The sequence below is a fragment of the Elephas maximus genome, chromosome 27, assembly GCF_024166365.1.
Source record: "Elephas maximus indicus isolate mEleMax1 chromosome 27, mEleMax1 primary haplotype, whole genome shotgun sequence".
Lineage (NCBI taxonomy): Eukaryota > Metazoa > Chordata > Mammalia > Proboscidea > Elephantidae > Elephas > Elephas maximus.
The window spans coordinates 7480861-7496998 of record NC_064845.1 but is presented as its reverse complement, the minus strand read 5'-3'; the positions used below and the strand labels follow the sequence as shown (position 1 = coordinate 7496998).

The window sequence follows — 16138 nt, the reverse complement described above, 5'->3', positions numbered from 1 at the left end:
TGGCTGTCCATCCACCCGCAGTTCTGAGACCTCTAGAAATTTAAATTAAAGAAGTCTAGACTCTTTTTCATTTAATCACAGGTTAATAGTTTTGTTATAGTCTGTTCCTTGGAACAGAAAAGGAAAGTCAATTAGCAATGTTGGGTGAGAGAGAAAAAAAACTACGGGCAAATTAATTTTGGGTCAGGGATTTTAAGTTTGTGGATAAGAAATGGCCCCTGGAAATAAAAGCAAAATATCTGTTTTTAATACAAATTTGGTTCCACTATATCAACATAAAAAGAGGAGAAAAGAAAAAAATACATATGTTTGAATATATATGGAATATTCTCAGGAAGAGACCCAAGAAATTGGCAACAAAGACTTCCTCACAGACATGGAGTTGGACGGCTGGTGGACAGAGGAGGGGAACTGGATGGCTGATGGATAGGAGAGGGAGAGGGAATTTCACTGTATACCCTTTTGATCATTTCAAATTTCGAACCACGTGAATGCATTACTTATTAATTAATTAATTAAATTGCAATATTAGATAAGCAATAGTTTATGTCCTTACTTGGCAAAAAAAAAAAAAAAAAGGCAATTCTAGGTCAGATAAAGAATTTAAAAAAATGTTTTAATTTACAAAATCCCAAAGTCTGGGAACTATTTCAAAATAAATACATTCTTTCAACAAGCTGGTATTAAAGAAATGCATTTTCATACAAATGTAGCTAAAGAAGGCTCACGATGTGAGTTTTTCTCATTATCAGTGGTTACCCTGACAACGCTCATGTTACATCTGTGTCATCTAGTTTTCTCCACTGTAGTTACTCTTGCATCCTTCGTAATTAATAAGTAATTCGTGTGGAGACCTTGAGACCAGGTAGATACCCTGTCCCTCATCAAATTGTCGTCACTCTTTAGAATCCACTGAGATTTTCTAGACTTAATAACGGATATTCTACTGTAAGGAAAAGCTTTTCCTTCTGCCTCATTTATTTACTTGCATTTTTTTTTAATTGGGCTTTAAATGAAAGTTTACAAATCAAGTTAGTTTCTTATACAAAAACTTACACACATTGTTATGTGACCCTAGCTGTTCTCCCTATAATGTGACAGCACACTTCTTCTCTCCATCCTGTATTTCCTGTGTCCATTCATCCACCTCCTGTCCCCCTCTGCCTTCTCATGTCACCTCTGGTCAGGAGCTGCCCACATAGTCTCAAGTGTCTACTTGAGCTGAGAAGCACGCTCCTCACCAGTATCGTTTTATATCTTATAGTCCAGTCTAATCTTTGTCTGAAGAGTTGGCTTCAGGAATGGTTTTAGCTTGGGGCTAACAGAGGGTCCGGGGGCCATGTCCTCTGGGGTCCCTCCAGTCTCAGTCAGACCATTAAGTCTGCTCTTTTTACTAGAATTTAGTTGCTTATTTTAAAAAATAAACATAGGCTCAGGATTTTGAAATGTCAAAAGTGTAAACAACACTAACCCTGTATGGGGAGAAATGATAGCGTTTTATTGAGGAATACAACTCGATTTACAAATTGTCCCGACGCTTACAACGGAATGCATGTTTTTATACCAGAAGGCCAGCTGACTGCAACCAGAAACAGACCTACCTTCGAGTCACTTACCTATTTTTAAATGCATTCTTCCTGGGGCAAGCATTTTTTCCTTGAACAACCTGCACACTCTTCCTGGAATCATTGTCAAGCAAGCACAACCATATTTGTTTGCAAAACAACACTTGTTTACTCAGAAGTGGAGCTCCTACTTTCCAAGCAGCAGCGGGGGTTTAAAACAAAATGGAGTCCGATCCACACCTGTGTCGGCCATTTTAGTTATGGCAAGCGCCTCAGTTTTAGAGTGCACTTTCACACCACTTTATTCCAAGAATTTTAATCAATTACTATTATTATTTTCATGCTTGTGTTGGCCTTGATTTGGCTAGTGGCAACTCTCTCTTTTTTTTTTTTTTTAATTTAACCTGGCCTAACCGTGTCTATTACTGAAATTCTCCCCTATTTCATGTTGGTTGTCTATTCTATAGCTTTCTATTCCTCACACACACAAGGTCTTTACTGTTTCAGGGCTTTTGCACGGGCCGTTCCTCTTCCTGGAGTGCTCTTCCCCCCATTTTCCCATGGCTGGCTCCTTCAATTCATTCAGGCGTCCCCTCCTCAGAAAGTCCTTCTCTGACTGCCTCATCTAATTTAAGGCTAATCCCTTTTTCACTCTCTTGGTCTTCCTCTCACCCTCTCTTTTGTATTTTCAACCTCTCCCTCTCTACTGGCTCCTTCCCAGGAGTATTTCAACATGTTCTAGCCTCCTCCACATGATTAAAAAAACAAACAAAAAGTATTTCCTTCCCTCTGCAGTTTCACCTGACCCTCTTGGCATATTCCTATCTCATTTCCTCCTCACAGCCAAACGTCTAGAAAGCTTTGTCTACACTACCTCAAGTTGGACTTTTTTGCCTTCTGTTTGCTCCTCAACCCACTGAAAGCTGAATTTATGCCTTGCCACAAAACTGAAACTGAACCACACTCACCAGGGTCATCAACAACAAGGTCTGTGCTGAGCCCATATGATGCCTTTGTGTAGACTGAAAAAAGGTGTCTCTTCTTCAGTACACTTGTTTCCATCTGTCAGAAAATGAAGATCTTAAGCATACAAATTTGCAATGTCCACAATGTACATGGTGTCTTTGGCATTGTGCAGTGTGCTACCTGCACAACCACACATGGGGACTTTGCCAGCAGCCTCCTTTTTGCTAACTTGAAAGACACACTTAAGATTTTACCTCACCTGTCCACTCTCAAACACCCTGGGCCCACCTGAGGCATAATTGATTACTTTTGTGTGGCCTTTCTATGGTCTTGTAACTCCCACCCAAGTGATTGGGTGGGAGTGTGACAGGGTAATTGTGGCCCACCAAGGGGATTGGTCAGTCTTGCCTTAAAAGAGAGCCAATTCCAGAGCAGACAGGAGAGTCCCAGCACCACAAAGGAAGAACAACAAGGAGCTAGCACATTGTTTGGACCTGGGATTCCTGTGCTTAGAAACTCCTGGACCCAGGAGACAGAGAGAGAGCTATAATCTTAAAGACAGTGAGAAGTGGTCGCAGTAGAGACCTGGCAGCAGGAGACGGCATGGTGGGCTTCCCGGCCCGCAGAGAGAGAGAGCTGAGTGCCTTTGGGGAGAGGCTGAGGGCCAGGGAGAGGTGTGCCTGCGAGCACAGCTAGGGAGAGGGTGTCCTGATGGAAGACCTGTATCCTGAGTGTTCCTGAGCCTGAATTGTAACTGTTACTTCCATAATAAACCCCATAATCATGGTGTGGTCTGTGAGTTCTGCGTGGCCGTTACAATGAATAATCGAACTCAGTAGAGAAGTTGAGTGTGGGAGGGAGGGTTTGCGTCAGAATTGGAAAAGATGGCGGAGGGAGAAGGCATCTCTGACCTCCACCTCATGGGAGTCAGCCTTGGGCTGTTGATCTTGATTCTCCTTTCCGCTTGTGAAGTTAGAGGAGGTTAGACACCAGCCCCAAGCCAATTTCATACCACCCTCCTTCTTGAAATGCTGTCTTCCTTTGGCAGCCATGATACCACGCTCTGTTCTCACTGTTCCTTTCTTTCTCATCCTCTCAGGCTCCTCTTCCTTGGCTCTTCTCTTAATGAACTATTAAGTCCATTTCAGAGTTCTGTCCTGGTTTGTCTTCCTTTGTTGCTTGACTCATCTCTCTGAGTGATCTCAGCCACTTTCACTCAGCAAACATCTACTGAGTGCCCATTCTCTGCCAGGCATTGTTCTGGGCACTGGCCCCTTGCAACTTCCAAGTAACCTGCTAATGATTTGCAAATGTGTCCATCTCAGATCCACATCTCCAACTGCCTCCCTGAAATCTGGACTCGGATACTACCTGCACCCCTCAAACTTAAAGTCACCCAGATATGAGCTCATTGCCCTTCTCTCTAGAACGATTTCTCTTCCTGTGTTACCTGTTTTAACAAATGACATTCATTCAGTTGCCCAGGCCTGGAAGCAGAATCATCCTAGACTCCTTTTTCTTCAGGTTTCAACAGACATGTTACTTTATCCAGGAAGACTTGTCTGAACCCCAAATTTGGGACGGGGGTCTTTTTCTGAGCTGCCATAGTAAATTAGTAGTATTTACCACACTGTTAGCTAATTGCCTGTTAATTGGCCTATAAAACCCGTTGCCCTCGAGTCAATTCTGACTCATAGTGACCCTAAAGGACAGAGGAGAACTGCCCCATAGAGTTTCCACGGAGCACCTGGTGGATTTGAACTGCTGACCTTTTAGTTAGCAGCCACGGCACTTAACCAGTACGCCACCAGGGTTTCCTAATTGGCCTTTATCTCCCTTTAAATTTAAGTATTTAAGAGGGAAAGTACCTTGCTTCTTTTGTTTAATATTTAATCCCTGGAACCTAGCACAGTGACTGGCACGTAGTAGGTGCTCAGTAAATATGTTTAGTGAATGAATAGTTGGACGAGTTTGGGGTATGGAATCCAAAAACCTTCGTCCTGACCCCCAACCGGAGCTTGGGAAAGTCCTTTTTAGTCTTGCTGTACCTCAACTTTCTCATTTTTAATATGGAGATAAAATACAGTGCGACAGCTTAAAAACATGGCCCCCAAATCCACTGACATTTATTTCTACTGAGAGGTATGACTTGCATCCCTCCTCCCAGAATTTGGCCCCTGTGATTGCTTGATTGAAGGATCACAGCAGAAGTGATTCTGGGCCAATTTTTCCGTTCAGTCTTCAGAAACTGGCAACCTCCATTTTGTCTCTCTTGGGATGTTTGCTCTTGGAACCGAGGCACGATGCCGTAGGGAAGCAGCTTCTGGAGCAGCCCCTCTTGAAAAAGACTGGAGCCTCAAGCCCTCCGCCTCAGCTGAGCTCCCAACCAGCACCAACTTGCCACCAAGTGAATGAGCCATCTTGGAAGTGAATTCTCTAGCCCCAGCTGAGCTGACACCACATAGAGCAAGCCTTCCTCTCTGAACTCTGCTCACACACTCAAACTGCAGGTTCCTGAGCTAAATAAATGATGTAGCTGGCGTGTGGCCGTGATGCTGGAAGCTTGCCACTGGTGTCTCAAACACCAGCATGGTCGCCCATGGTGGACAGGTTTTAGCAGAGTTTCCAGGCTAAGACAGAAAAGGAAAAAAGGCCTGGTGACCTACTTCTGAAAATTAGCCAATGAAAACCTTATGGATCACAACAGAACATTTTGTGATTTGCTGGCTTTGGACATGTCATTCGGAGGAAACAATCGCTGGAGGAGGACGTCATGTTTTGCGAAGCAGAGGGCCAGCAAGAGCAAGGGAGACTCTTGGTGAGGTGGATGGGCACCTCAGCTGCAATGATGGACTCAAACATGTCAGCAACTGTGAGGATGACTTAGGACCAGGCAACATGTTGTAACTGAGGTTGCAATGAGTTGGAATCAACGCTATAAAAAAAAAAAAAAAAAAAAAGGCATCTATTTATTTATCTACTTATCTCCCTACTTAGCTATCTATCTGTCTATCTGTCCATGCATGTATTTCTTTTAAGCCACTAAGTTTTGGGATGATTTGTTATGCTGCAAGTGATCACCAGAACAAATTTTGATACCTGGGAGCGTAATGTGGCTGTCGTCCTACCATGCTTCATTGACTTTGTGACAGGGCAGCAGGTAGATGCCAGAAAGGCCTCTAGGAGGGTGTTAGTGACAGCCTGAGGGTCCTGGAGGAGGCTGGTGGGGAGGTCTTAATAGAATTGAGGAAAACGTTATCTGGAGCTGGAGGAAAGGGGACCCCGGTTACGTAGGGAAGTTTGGCAACACTGTTACCATTGCCTCCTGTAATACAGAAAATAAGAAATGTACTTCATAAACTCAGTAACCTAGCTAAGGAGATTGCTGGGCAGAGTTTCAAATGTGCTGCCTGGCTGCTCCTAGCTGCCTGGCGAGTGACACCTCTTTTTACCTTGTTACATGCACACACCAGCCATGTTGTCAGAGACACTGTTTCCATGCACTTCATAGACATTTTATGGTTTCTCCAGGTCTCAGAAGCGTTGACACCGTTACAAAAAGACTGGGTTCTCTGTCCTCCAGGTTGCTTAAACCTTCTTGGGCAAGATGGCACACAGAAGGCCAACATCATCAGTAGTGCCATTTTGACAACCAGGAGCGGGACTGGCAGAACATCCAGTACCTCAAAACTGGGAACCAGATCACTCATTCTTCCTGCCTGTGTTTCATTTTCATCACTCTTCTGTACTGTAGCTTCTCCCCTCCCCTAAGATTTGTATTATTAATTTGTATTAAGTATATACTCAGAAGTGTTCACAAGATATGCAAAACATGTAAGAAATAGTCAACTCTCCCCTTCACCATAACCACCATCTGGTGTGTCGAGTTTATCTTTCCCTAGTTTTCTTGTAGAATTTCACTACACATGTGTTTGTCTGTCTTAGTCTCTTCATGCTGCTATAACAGAAATACCGTAACTGGGTAGCTTTAAGGAACAGAAATTTATTTTCTCACAGTTTAGGAGTGTGAATTCAAGTCCTGTGGCTCTAGGAGAAGTATTTCCCTGTTGGCTCTAGGAAATAATCCTTGTTTGTTTCAGCTTCTCTTTCTCGGGTCCTTGGTGATCTCCACATGACATCAGTCTTTCTTCATTTGTGCTTCCTGGCTTCTGTGCCTAAACTGCTGTTTTTATATCTCAAAAGTGATTGTCTTAAAAGACACACCCTACATGGATATGACCTCATTAAAATAACAAACAAAACCCTGTTCCCAAATGGGATTACATCCACAAGTAGAGGGGTCAAGATCTACAACACATTTTGGGGGGACACAATTCAATCCATAACAGTATCAATAGGGACATGTTTAATTATACTTATTTCTGAACTAACAGAAATGGAGACATACTGTATTCATTCTCCTGCAACTTGCTTTATTCTCTCAACATCATGTTCACGAGTGTCTTAGTTATCGAGTGCTGCTATAACAGAAATATCACAGTGGATAGTTTTAACAAGCAGAAATATATTTTCTCAGAGTCTAAGAGACTAAATGTCTGAATTCAGGGTGCCAGCTACCGGGGAAGGCTTTCTCTAAGTCGGCTCTGTAGGAAAGTCCTTGTCACCAATCTTCCCCTGATCTAGGAGCTTGTCAACACAGGAAACCCAGGTGCAAGGGACCCAGGTGCAAACCAAGGCACACTCCAGTCCCAGTTCTTTCTTGGTGGTATGAGGTCCCCCTCTCTCTGTTTGCATCTCTCTTTTATAACTCAAAAGAGATTGGCTTAAGACACAACCTAATCTTACAGATTGAGTCCTGCCTCATTAACATAACTGCCTCTAATCCTGCCTCATTAACATGACAGAGGTTAGGATTACAACACACAGATAATCACATCAGATCACAAAATGGGGGACAAACCCACAATACCAGGAATCATGGCCTAGCCAAGTTGACACACATTTTTTGGGGACACACTTCAATCTATAATAATAGTAAGTTTCGCCTACCTCATTTTTGTCTTAATCTTTACAACCAACCTATAAAATAAATAAAGTGACTCTTGTATACAGGCAGAATGTGTTAGGCACTATCAGGTGATCGACCAACACCATATTACGATGTCTGCAGAACACACAGACAGCTCATGATTATGCAGGTGTACTTGTAACCTGAGGGAACAGGAATTTCCAGGTGAGATACAAAACTTTTAGGCAAAAATGAGAAATGAATCCATTGGTGTAAAGCTTTGTAATGAATGTATACTACCCGTACTAGTTTTCTAGGTCTGCTGTAGTGAATGACGACAAACTTGGTGGCTTAAAAGAAATTTATTCTCTTATAGTTCTGGAAGCTAAAAGATAGCAATCAAGGTGTTGACAGGGCCTCAAGAGTAATACTTCTTTTTACCTTGTTACATGCACACGGCCTTCCCTGAAGGCTCCAGGGAAGAATTCATCCTTGCCTCTTAGAAGCTTCTGGGGGTTCCCAGGAATCCTTGGCTTGTAGCTGGATCACTCCAGTCTCTGCCTTAGTCTTCACATGGCCTTCTTCTCCGTGTGTCTCTCTGTGTGGCTTCTCTCTTATAAGGACACAAGGCACTGGATTTAGGGCCCACCTTAATCCAGGGTGACCACATTTTAACTTGATTACATATGCAAAGACCCTATTTCCAAATAAAATCACATTCACAGGGATCGGGGCTTAGTACTTCAACATATGTTTTGGCAGGGGGGGACACAATTCAACCCACTGAGCTACCCAAGTACGTGGCTTCATTATTTCACTTGACAAATCCATTCTGAGACACAAATGCAAAAATGATAATAAATACAAGTTTTTTGTTCTGCATTCCACTTCGGTGAGTGGTGTCTGGGGTCTTCAACACTAGCAAGCAGCCATCTAAGATGCATCAATTGGTCTCAACCCACCCAGAGCAAAGGAGAATGACGAACACCAAACACACAAGGTAAATATGAGCCCAAGAGACAGAAAGGGCCACATAAACCAGAGACTCCATCAGCCTGAGACCAGAAGAACTAGATGGTGCCCAGCTACCACCAATGACTGCCCTGACAGGGAACACAACAGAGAACCCCTGAGGGAGTAGGAGAACAGTGAGATGCAGATCTCAAATTCTTGTAAAAAGGACTGAGACCGGAAGGACCCTAACAGTCATGATCCCCAGACCCTTTGATAGCCCAAGATTGGAACCATTCCCAAAACCAACTCTACAGACAGGGATTGGCCTGGACTGTAAGATAGACAATGATGCTGGTGAGGAGTGAACTTCATGGCTCAAACAGACACATGAGACTATGCAGGTGACTCCTGTCCGGTGGTGAGATAAGAAGGGAAGGGGGACAAGAGCTGGTTGAATGGACGCGGGGAATACAGGGTGGAGAGGAGGAGTGTGCTGTCTCATTAGGGGGAGAGCAACTACATAGCAAGGTATATATTAGTTTGGGTATGAGAGACCGACTTGATTTGTAAACTTTCACCTAAATAAATTAAAAATAATAAGTTCAAGTTTTTGAATAGCTCATCTCTTGCATCATTCTTGCTCAGGCACCCTTTCCTTGGTGAAATAATGGAGAGCAAACCATCATTCAGGGAGTGGGGTGAATGTTCTGTCTCACCCTCTCGCTTCAAGTATTTTCTCAAATAAATATCAAAAGGAATACAGATTAATCTTTTATCTTTACTATGGAGCCTTGGTGGCACAGTGGTTAAGAGCTTGGCTGCTAACCAAATGATTGGCAGTTTGAACCCACCAGCTGCTCCTTGGAAACTCTATGGAGCAGTTCCACTCTGTCCTATAGGGTCGATGTGAGTCAGAATCCACTTGGTGGCAATGGGTTTACGTAGAAGAAAAAACAAAAATAAAGTTAATAGTCTGAGCATTAAACTAACAAGCCAAGTATTTTTCAAGGTATGAGAGTATTTGTGCCTCCAGCCACTCTCCACTGGTACTTGTTTTGGTTGCCTTTTGCAATCTCCTCTTGAACTTTAAAAAAAAAAAAAAAAATTCTAAGGCCTGCATCCCACGCCGTGAAATATAATTGGTCTGGGGTGGAGCCTGGGAAATGGGGATTTTTAAAAGCTCCGATGACTCTAATATGAATAGCACTGGTTTAAAACACTTCGTCCTCCCCCACAGTGTCTAGGGCTGTGCCTGGGAGGGAGTGACGCTCAGAGTGAATAAATAATGTTTATTCAGAACTACAAACTCACCTGATCCCAGGACAAGACAGGCCCTGGGCAAAAGAAAGGAGGAGTTAAGACTTGCCATGTAAAGAGGGCGGGGCGACACCCTGAGCGTCCAGATTTTTCTCTTGACAACTAGAAAAGGTATCAACCCTGAAGTGCAGGCACTGCCCAGCCAAGTCCAGAAGGCTTCAGAGGGTCCGAGTTCACCAAGACGTTGAGTGGTGCCAGGCTGTCTTGTCTGTATGAGTGAGGCGGCAGATGAAAAGACAGTTTGAACCGACCAGCTGCTCCTTGGAAACTCTATGGAGCAGTTCCACTCTGTCCTATAAGGTTCGATGTGAGTCAGAATCCACTTGGTGGCAATGGTTGGCTTTGAGGTCTGGTCCCAGTCTGGACGGCTATGGAGTCAACTTGGGGAGCCTCCCTTGAGACAGCCAGGTCAGCGAGCTAGGTTAGGCCTGCCCTAGCCCGGGAGGGTGGAGTGGAGCCTCCGCGGCCGGGCGTGCGAGTCGCTGCGCAATGCCCTGGAGCAGGACACGGCGCGGCAGGAGCGTCTGTCCACCGGCGCGTGGGGGGTTAGGGGGTGCTCACTACAAGTCCCGGCATGCCTCGGGGAGGGGGCGGTGCCGGGGCCGGCGGGAGGGCAGCCAGGCCCCGGCGCGCGCAGTGGTTCTCGGGAGCGGCGGGGCGGGTCCTCGCGGGCTCACAGCTGTGGCCCTGGGCGTCCGCGCAGGGGTGGCCCCGGTCATTGGCGCAGCGGCGGGAGGGGAGGGGCCGCCGGGAGCCGCTCCGGGCAAGGCGGAGCAGGCGCAGGCAGGCGGCTGGCCGGAGAGGCACGGCCCGGGCTGCTGCAATCCGGCCTGGCCATGGCAGCGGCGCCCCTGAAAGTGTGCATCGTGGGCTCGGGGAACTGGTGAGCGGCGGCGCGGGCGGCGCGGGCTCCGCCCCCAGGAAGCCCCTGTGCCGGGCGGGCGGTCTGTCGCGGCGTGGGCACCGGGCACTGGGCACAGGGAGGTGGGCGGGCGGCCTCGAGGCCAGGCTGGACCCCGCGCGCCCGGGGAGGCCGCGCAGAGGAGCTGGCGTGGGAGCAGCGCGCAGAGGGCACGGCGCGCGCCCGGGCACCTGTCTGCGCTCCCGTTCCGGCTGCCGCGCGGCGGGCGCACGGGCGCCACCTGCGCGCCACGCCCGGGGGCTTTGCGCAACATGACGAACCGCCTGGGGCGAGGACTTGAAGGAGGCTGCAGCCTTTTTTTCGGTAGTTTGGGGCTTGAAGAAACCGAGGCGAGAGGGCTAAAGGGCGCTTGCTATTTGAGTCCGTGGCGGCGTAGGGCTGCCTCTCCAGGTGGCCGTCTCGCCTACCTTCCTGAGAAGTCTAGCATCTTGGTAACGTTGTAGCGGGAAGAGGAGTAGTCCATCTCCCCTGGGAGATGTTGGCAAAGCTCTGCTCCTCCGCTGGGCTTCTACTTGACGTTAGTGTTTATAAAGCATTTTGTGCCATACACTCCTTTAAGGACTTTGCAAATGTCGTTTTGTGTAGTTCCCTTTCTCAAACATACCAAGGAGCCCTGGTAGCGCAGTGGTTAAGTGCTCGGCTGCTAACCGAAAGGTCAGCTGTTCAAACCCACCAGCCGCTCGGCGGGGGAAAGACGTGGCAGTCTGCTTCCATAAAAATTACAGCCTTGGAAGCCCCATGGGGCAGTTCTGCTCTGTCCTGTAGGGTCGGTATGAGTTGGAATCACTCAACGGTAGTGGGTTTTTGGCATCAAACATACACGGTGGGATTCTGAGACATGGAGTGAGTGTAAGAGAGGAGGGAGAAAAGGAGGTAGAATATAGCACCTGGTTTTTAAAATCTTTTTTTTTCCCCCTCCATTGCTGTGCACTCTTTTTCCTAGACCCGAGGGATTGAGAGTAGTTAAGAGTGGTTGTGGCCCTTCGGTGCTTCTGCTGACTTTTGTCATCACAGGTGAGGCTTCTAGGAGTCTCGGAGTGCTGCAGCAGTTGGTACCAGCTACTTGGCCTTGGTCGTGCTTTTTTTAAGACTCAGCTCAGAAGGTCCTTCCTGGAGAAAAGCTTACCTGGTTCTCTGGTTTTCCATCCCAGCGAGCCAGTGCCCTCTCCCTGTGCCTCTGGTGCCGACCTCTCACTTCAGGGTAATGATCTGTCTCCACTCCTGGCTACCCAACTTTTGTGAATAGTACCTACACTAGTGCCTGACACATACTAAATAAATACTACATTAACGTTTGAAAACTAATTTTTTAAAAATGGGATTATATTTGGGAAACCCTGGTGGTGTAGTGGTTAAGAGCTACAGCTGCTAACCAAAAGGTTGGCAGTTTGAATCTGCCAGGTGCTCCTTGGGAACTCTATGCAGCAGTTCTACTCTGTCCTATGGGGTTGCTATGAGTCGGAACCGACTCGATGGCAACGGGTTTGGGTTTTTTTTAAATTGTGTTTGACTAGGAAATACATTCATGATGTTCACAAACTCAAACCAAAAATCCAGACCTGTTCCTGCAGGGTTGATTCCGGCCAGGGGCAAATTACCCGATAAGCAAGGTAAGCACACTCTTACTTGTGCTTAGTTACTAATCTGTAGTGAACAATTTCACATGTTTTGACTGCATCAGAGATTCTGCTTCTAGGTACGGCTGGCATCTGTCTCTGTCCTTACAGAATCAAAGCACTTTTCAAATCACGAACCCTGACAGGGGCAGATGGCTCAGTAAGCAACATAATAAGCACAGACTTGCTTGTGTTGATTAAGCTGTAGTGAACGTTTTCACACAGGTCTCACTTTGACGTGGTATGGTGAAACCCTTATGAAATTGTGCCCTAAAGATTAATAAGTAAGCTCAAGTAAGCCCAGGCCTCCCTTGTTTATGGTGTAATCCGCCCCTGATTCTGACTCATGGCAACCCCATTTGTTGGTTGTAGTCTTTACAGAAGCAGATCTCCAGGCCTTTCTACCGAGGTGCTGCTGGGTGGATTTCCAACCTTTAGGTTATTAGTCCAGTGCAAACCATTTGAGCCATCCAGGGATAAAAACCAAAGGTACAAAAAAAAACTGAAAAACCTCCCATCCACGCTTTTCTTTTAGGTACTTCCTAGAGAAAAAACCGGTATTAGCAATACCACGCAAATACTCGGGTGATACTCTTTTCTGTAAGACCTTCCTTTAGCCAACAGCAGAATGTTCTTTGCCACGTTGAATAGAGGTGGGTCCTGCACACAGCAAGGTTCAGTTAGACTTTCAGCTTGGCTTTTCGACATTTGATCCCAGGGTCACTTGGGTGAGGTGTCAACTGCCCTGTTGGTTGGCCAGGTGACTGGAGAAAGCACCCATTTAGCACATGTACTTTTCACGTTCATTTGCTATTCTGGAAAATTCCACAGATGACAGCCCTCTTTCCTACCTGCAAGGTGTAGTAGGAGGTAGCACAGCCCTGGCTGGATGTGGGCCTGGAGGGAGAGGAGTGACACTCAGCTCCTGCCTCCGCTGGGATTTTGCCGCCCACCCGAGGCTTAGCCCTGGTGTTCTGGACTGTTTTCTTGTCTGCTCCAGCCCGGGAAACTGGAGTGGAACTTGGCTAGGCACGCTGCAGCAGAGCGATTGAGGAACACTGGTGGTTTGGGCTGGCTGGCTCCATTAATTATGGGATCACCTGGAATAGTTGTTGGCTTCTCTGCCACTGCCTCATGTGCAGAGCCGCTCCAGTCCTAGAGAGGGTCACAGCCTCCCCAAAGACATTCTGGAATTTAGGAACTGAAAGCCCCATGAGGAAATTCCGGGGGGCCACAGGTGTTGGGCTCTGGTCACTAGACATTTGAGTGTACTTGCAGGGGCATGGGAGGGGAAGTACAGACATGCTTGACACAGTCTCTGCCCTTAAGGAACTTGCCTTCAGGTCTGAGATGGGTAAGGACCTGGGAAGATAAGTTCTTACACAGTTGAATGGATTATCTGTCACAGGATTAAACACTGCATTTTAAATAGACTAAATAGAATCGTTTGTATCAGTGTTTCTTAAAGAGGTGGTCCGAAGGCTACTTGCGTGAGAATTACCTCTGAAGCCAGACCTCCTGAACCAAATTACCTGAGGGTGGGGCTGATTTCTCCTTACCTGACCTGCCCTGATCTGGCTCTCACCTCAGCAAAGTAGAAGTTGCTTAAGCAATATTTGCACTTAAGACTTTGAAATACCTCAGAGTGCTTATTATATAAAGTGACACATATAAGCTCATAGGTAAAAGGTGGCCATAACCCTCACGCTGAGTGCCTCTCCCATGTAAGCCCATCGTTGTCGAGTCAATTCTGAGTCATAGCAACCCTACAGGATAGAGTAGAGCTGCCCCATAGGGTTTGCAAAGAACAGCTGGTGGGTTCAACTGCTGACCTTTTGGTTAGCAGGCCAGCTCTTAACCACTGCCACCAGGGCTTCTCTCTCCCATGTAAAGTATCGTTGAGTTTAGCGCAGTTACAGAATACTGAAGTTAGCTGATTTGCCAAGGGAGTTCTAGCAGGAAGAACATAGGTGGTATAAGGTGCCTTGTCCGTCCTTTGACGCACCTCCTTTCCTGTCAGCTAAGGGGAGCAGCGTGGCGATGGTCAGAGAGAAGAGGTCAGAGGAACTGGCATCCAGCTGGGTTCTGCTGTGCTGTCCCCTGCTGGAGATGCAGGGAGGGGCTCCCTAACCTGCCTGACTTTTCATGAGTGGTTAAGAGCTCAGCAGCTAACCGAAAGATCCACAGTTCAAATCTACTAGCTGCTCCTTGGAAGCTCTATGGGGCATTTCTACTCTCTCCTATAGGGTTGCTGAGTTGGAATCAACTCGATGGCAATGAGTTTGTTTGTTTGTTTGGTGACTGGGAAAAACAACCCAAGTTCTTAGGTTCATCATAAGAGGAAACAAAGTTTCTTTGCCAGTACCCTGGGAAGATCAGGAGACACCATGCAAGGTACAGTTCTAGAGCTAACACTTCCCGGCTGTGTTTACAGCCAAAGCTACGGGATAGGGAGCATTTGTCTGGAAATGCACCCCAAACCTCCTTCGCAGACAGGGTAGTGCAGTGGTTATAAGGAGGGCCCAGGAATCTGACTCCCTGGGTTTCTCTCCTGTCTCCCCTGCTTGGCAGCTCCGAATCCTTGGGCATACTGCTTCTGTCTCAGCATCATTGCATAGATCGTTGGTACCTGCTGGCTAGGATTAAATGATATGATCCAGGGGAGAGTGCCTGGTGACTAGCATGCGATAGATGTCAGCTGCTGTTCTCATTTGGAAACTCTAGTGGTGCAGTGGTTAAGAGCTATGGCTGCTAACCAAAAGGTTGGCAGTTCAAATCTACCAGGCGCTCCTTGGAAACCCTATGGGGCAGGTCTACTCTGTCCTATAGGGTCCCTAGGAGTCAGAATCGACTTGATGGCAATGGGTATTATTACTTTTATTAGTTTCAACATCCTTAAGCCACAAAACGGACCCTGTTGAAGTTTGGCCATGGAGGAGTAAAGGCAGGAGAGAAGACGACAATGAGCATGGCAGATGTACAGCTGGAGTGATAGGGAGTTGCCAATGTCTTGCCCTCCTTTCCACCATCACCCACTGTCTTCTCTGAGACCGAAGGTCCAGGAAAGGTGTGGCCCACTTAGCACTGACGACTTGAACTGGGCTTGTGACTACCTTTTTTGGTCTCTTGGGAGCTGGGCTTGTGACTGTACCCTTTTTGGTCTCTTGGAATGGTCTGAAAGCAACACTCTGGCCCTTGTTCCCCTTTATCTGTGCTGCTCAGTGTGGTGATTCTTGCTGCACACCCACGCAGAGCTCAGAAATTTGCTCAGAGCTGCCAGCAGGAACGCTCCCTGTCCCTGGGCGACCCTGCCATACCTGCTCTGGAGGTGTTCCCTGAGGCACCGGGCTGAGGAAGTTTGTGGAAAAATAGTAGCCGATACTTAACTAGTTCCATCATCTCCCCCCCGTTCAGTGTAAAGATCACAACTGTGATTCTAGGACTAAGGAGCTCCCCGCTTTCTTATCTGTTAAGCCTTGGCCTCCCAGTCCTCACCTTTCTTTCTTCTTCTCTCCCACTTCTGGCCCTCCCTTCACAGAAATGATAATGATGATACCACATGTGTTCGTTTTCAATATGTTGGATGTGTTGGATATGTGCTTTATCTCATTTAAATCTCATGACAACTTTATGTGGAGCCCTGGTGACGCAGTGGTTAAGAGCTCTGCTCCTAACCAAAAGGTCAGCCGTTCGAGCCCACCAGCTGCTCCTTGGAAACTCTATGGGGCAGTTCTACTCTGTCCTATAGGGTCACAATGAGTCACAATTGACTCAATGGCAGTGGGTAACAACCTTACACGGTACTGTTACTATCGCTGTTCAGATGACA

General features: G+C 46.8%; 1 protein-coding gene across 2 annotated transcripts in view; it reads left to right on the top strand.

The window, feature by feature from the left end:
* The first annotated feature begins 10092 nt into the window (after nucleotides 1-10092).
* Nucleotides 10093-16138, top strand: part of GPD1L (glycerol-3-phosphate dehydrogenase 1 like) — a 56942-nt gene continuing 50896 nt past the window's right edge. The window contains exon 1 of one of the 2 annotated variants that reach the window (XM_049871195.1): nucleotides 10093-10179. In XM_049871195.1, coding sequence (XP_049727152.1) covers nucleotides 10142-10179 — 38 coding nt within the window. In that variant the 5' untranslated portion in view covers nucleotides 10093-10141. Of the gene's footprint in view, nucleotides 10180-10451; nucleotides 10655-16138 lie in introns of those variants that run through there. The other variant, XM_049871194.1, reaches the window with a different exon arrangement.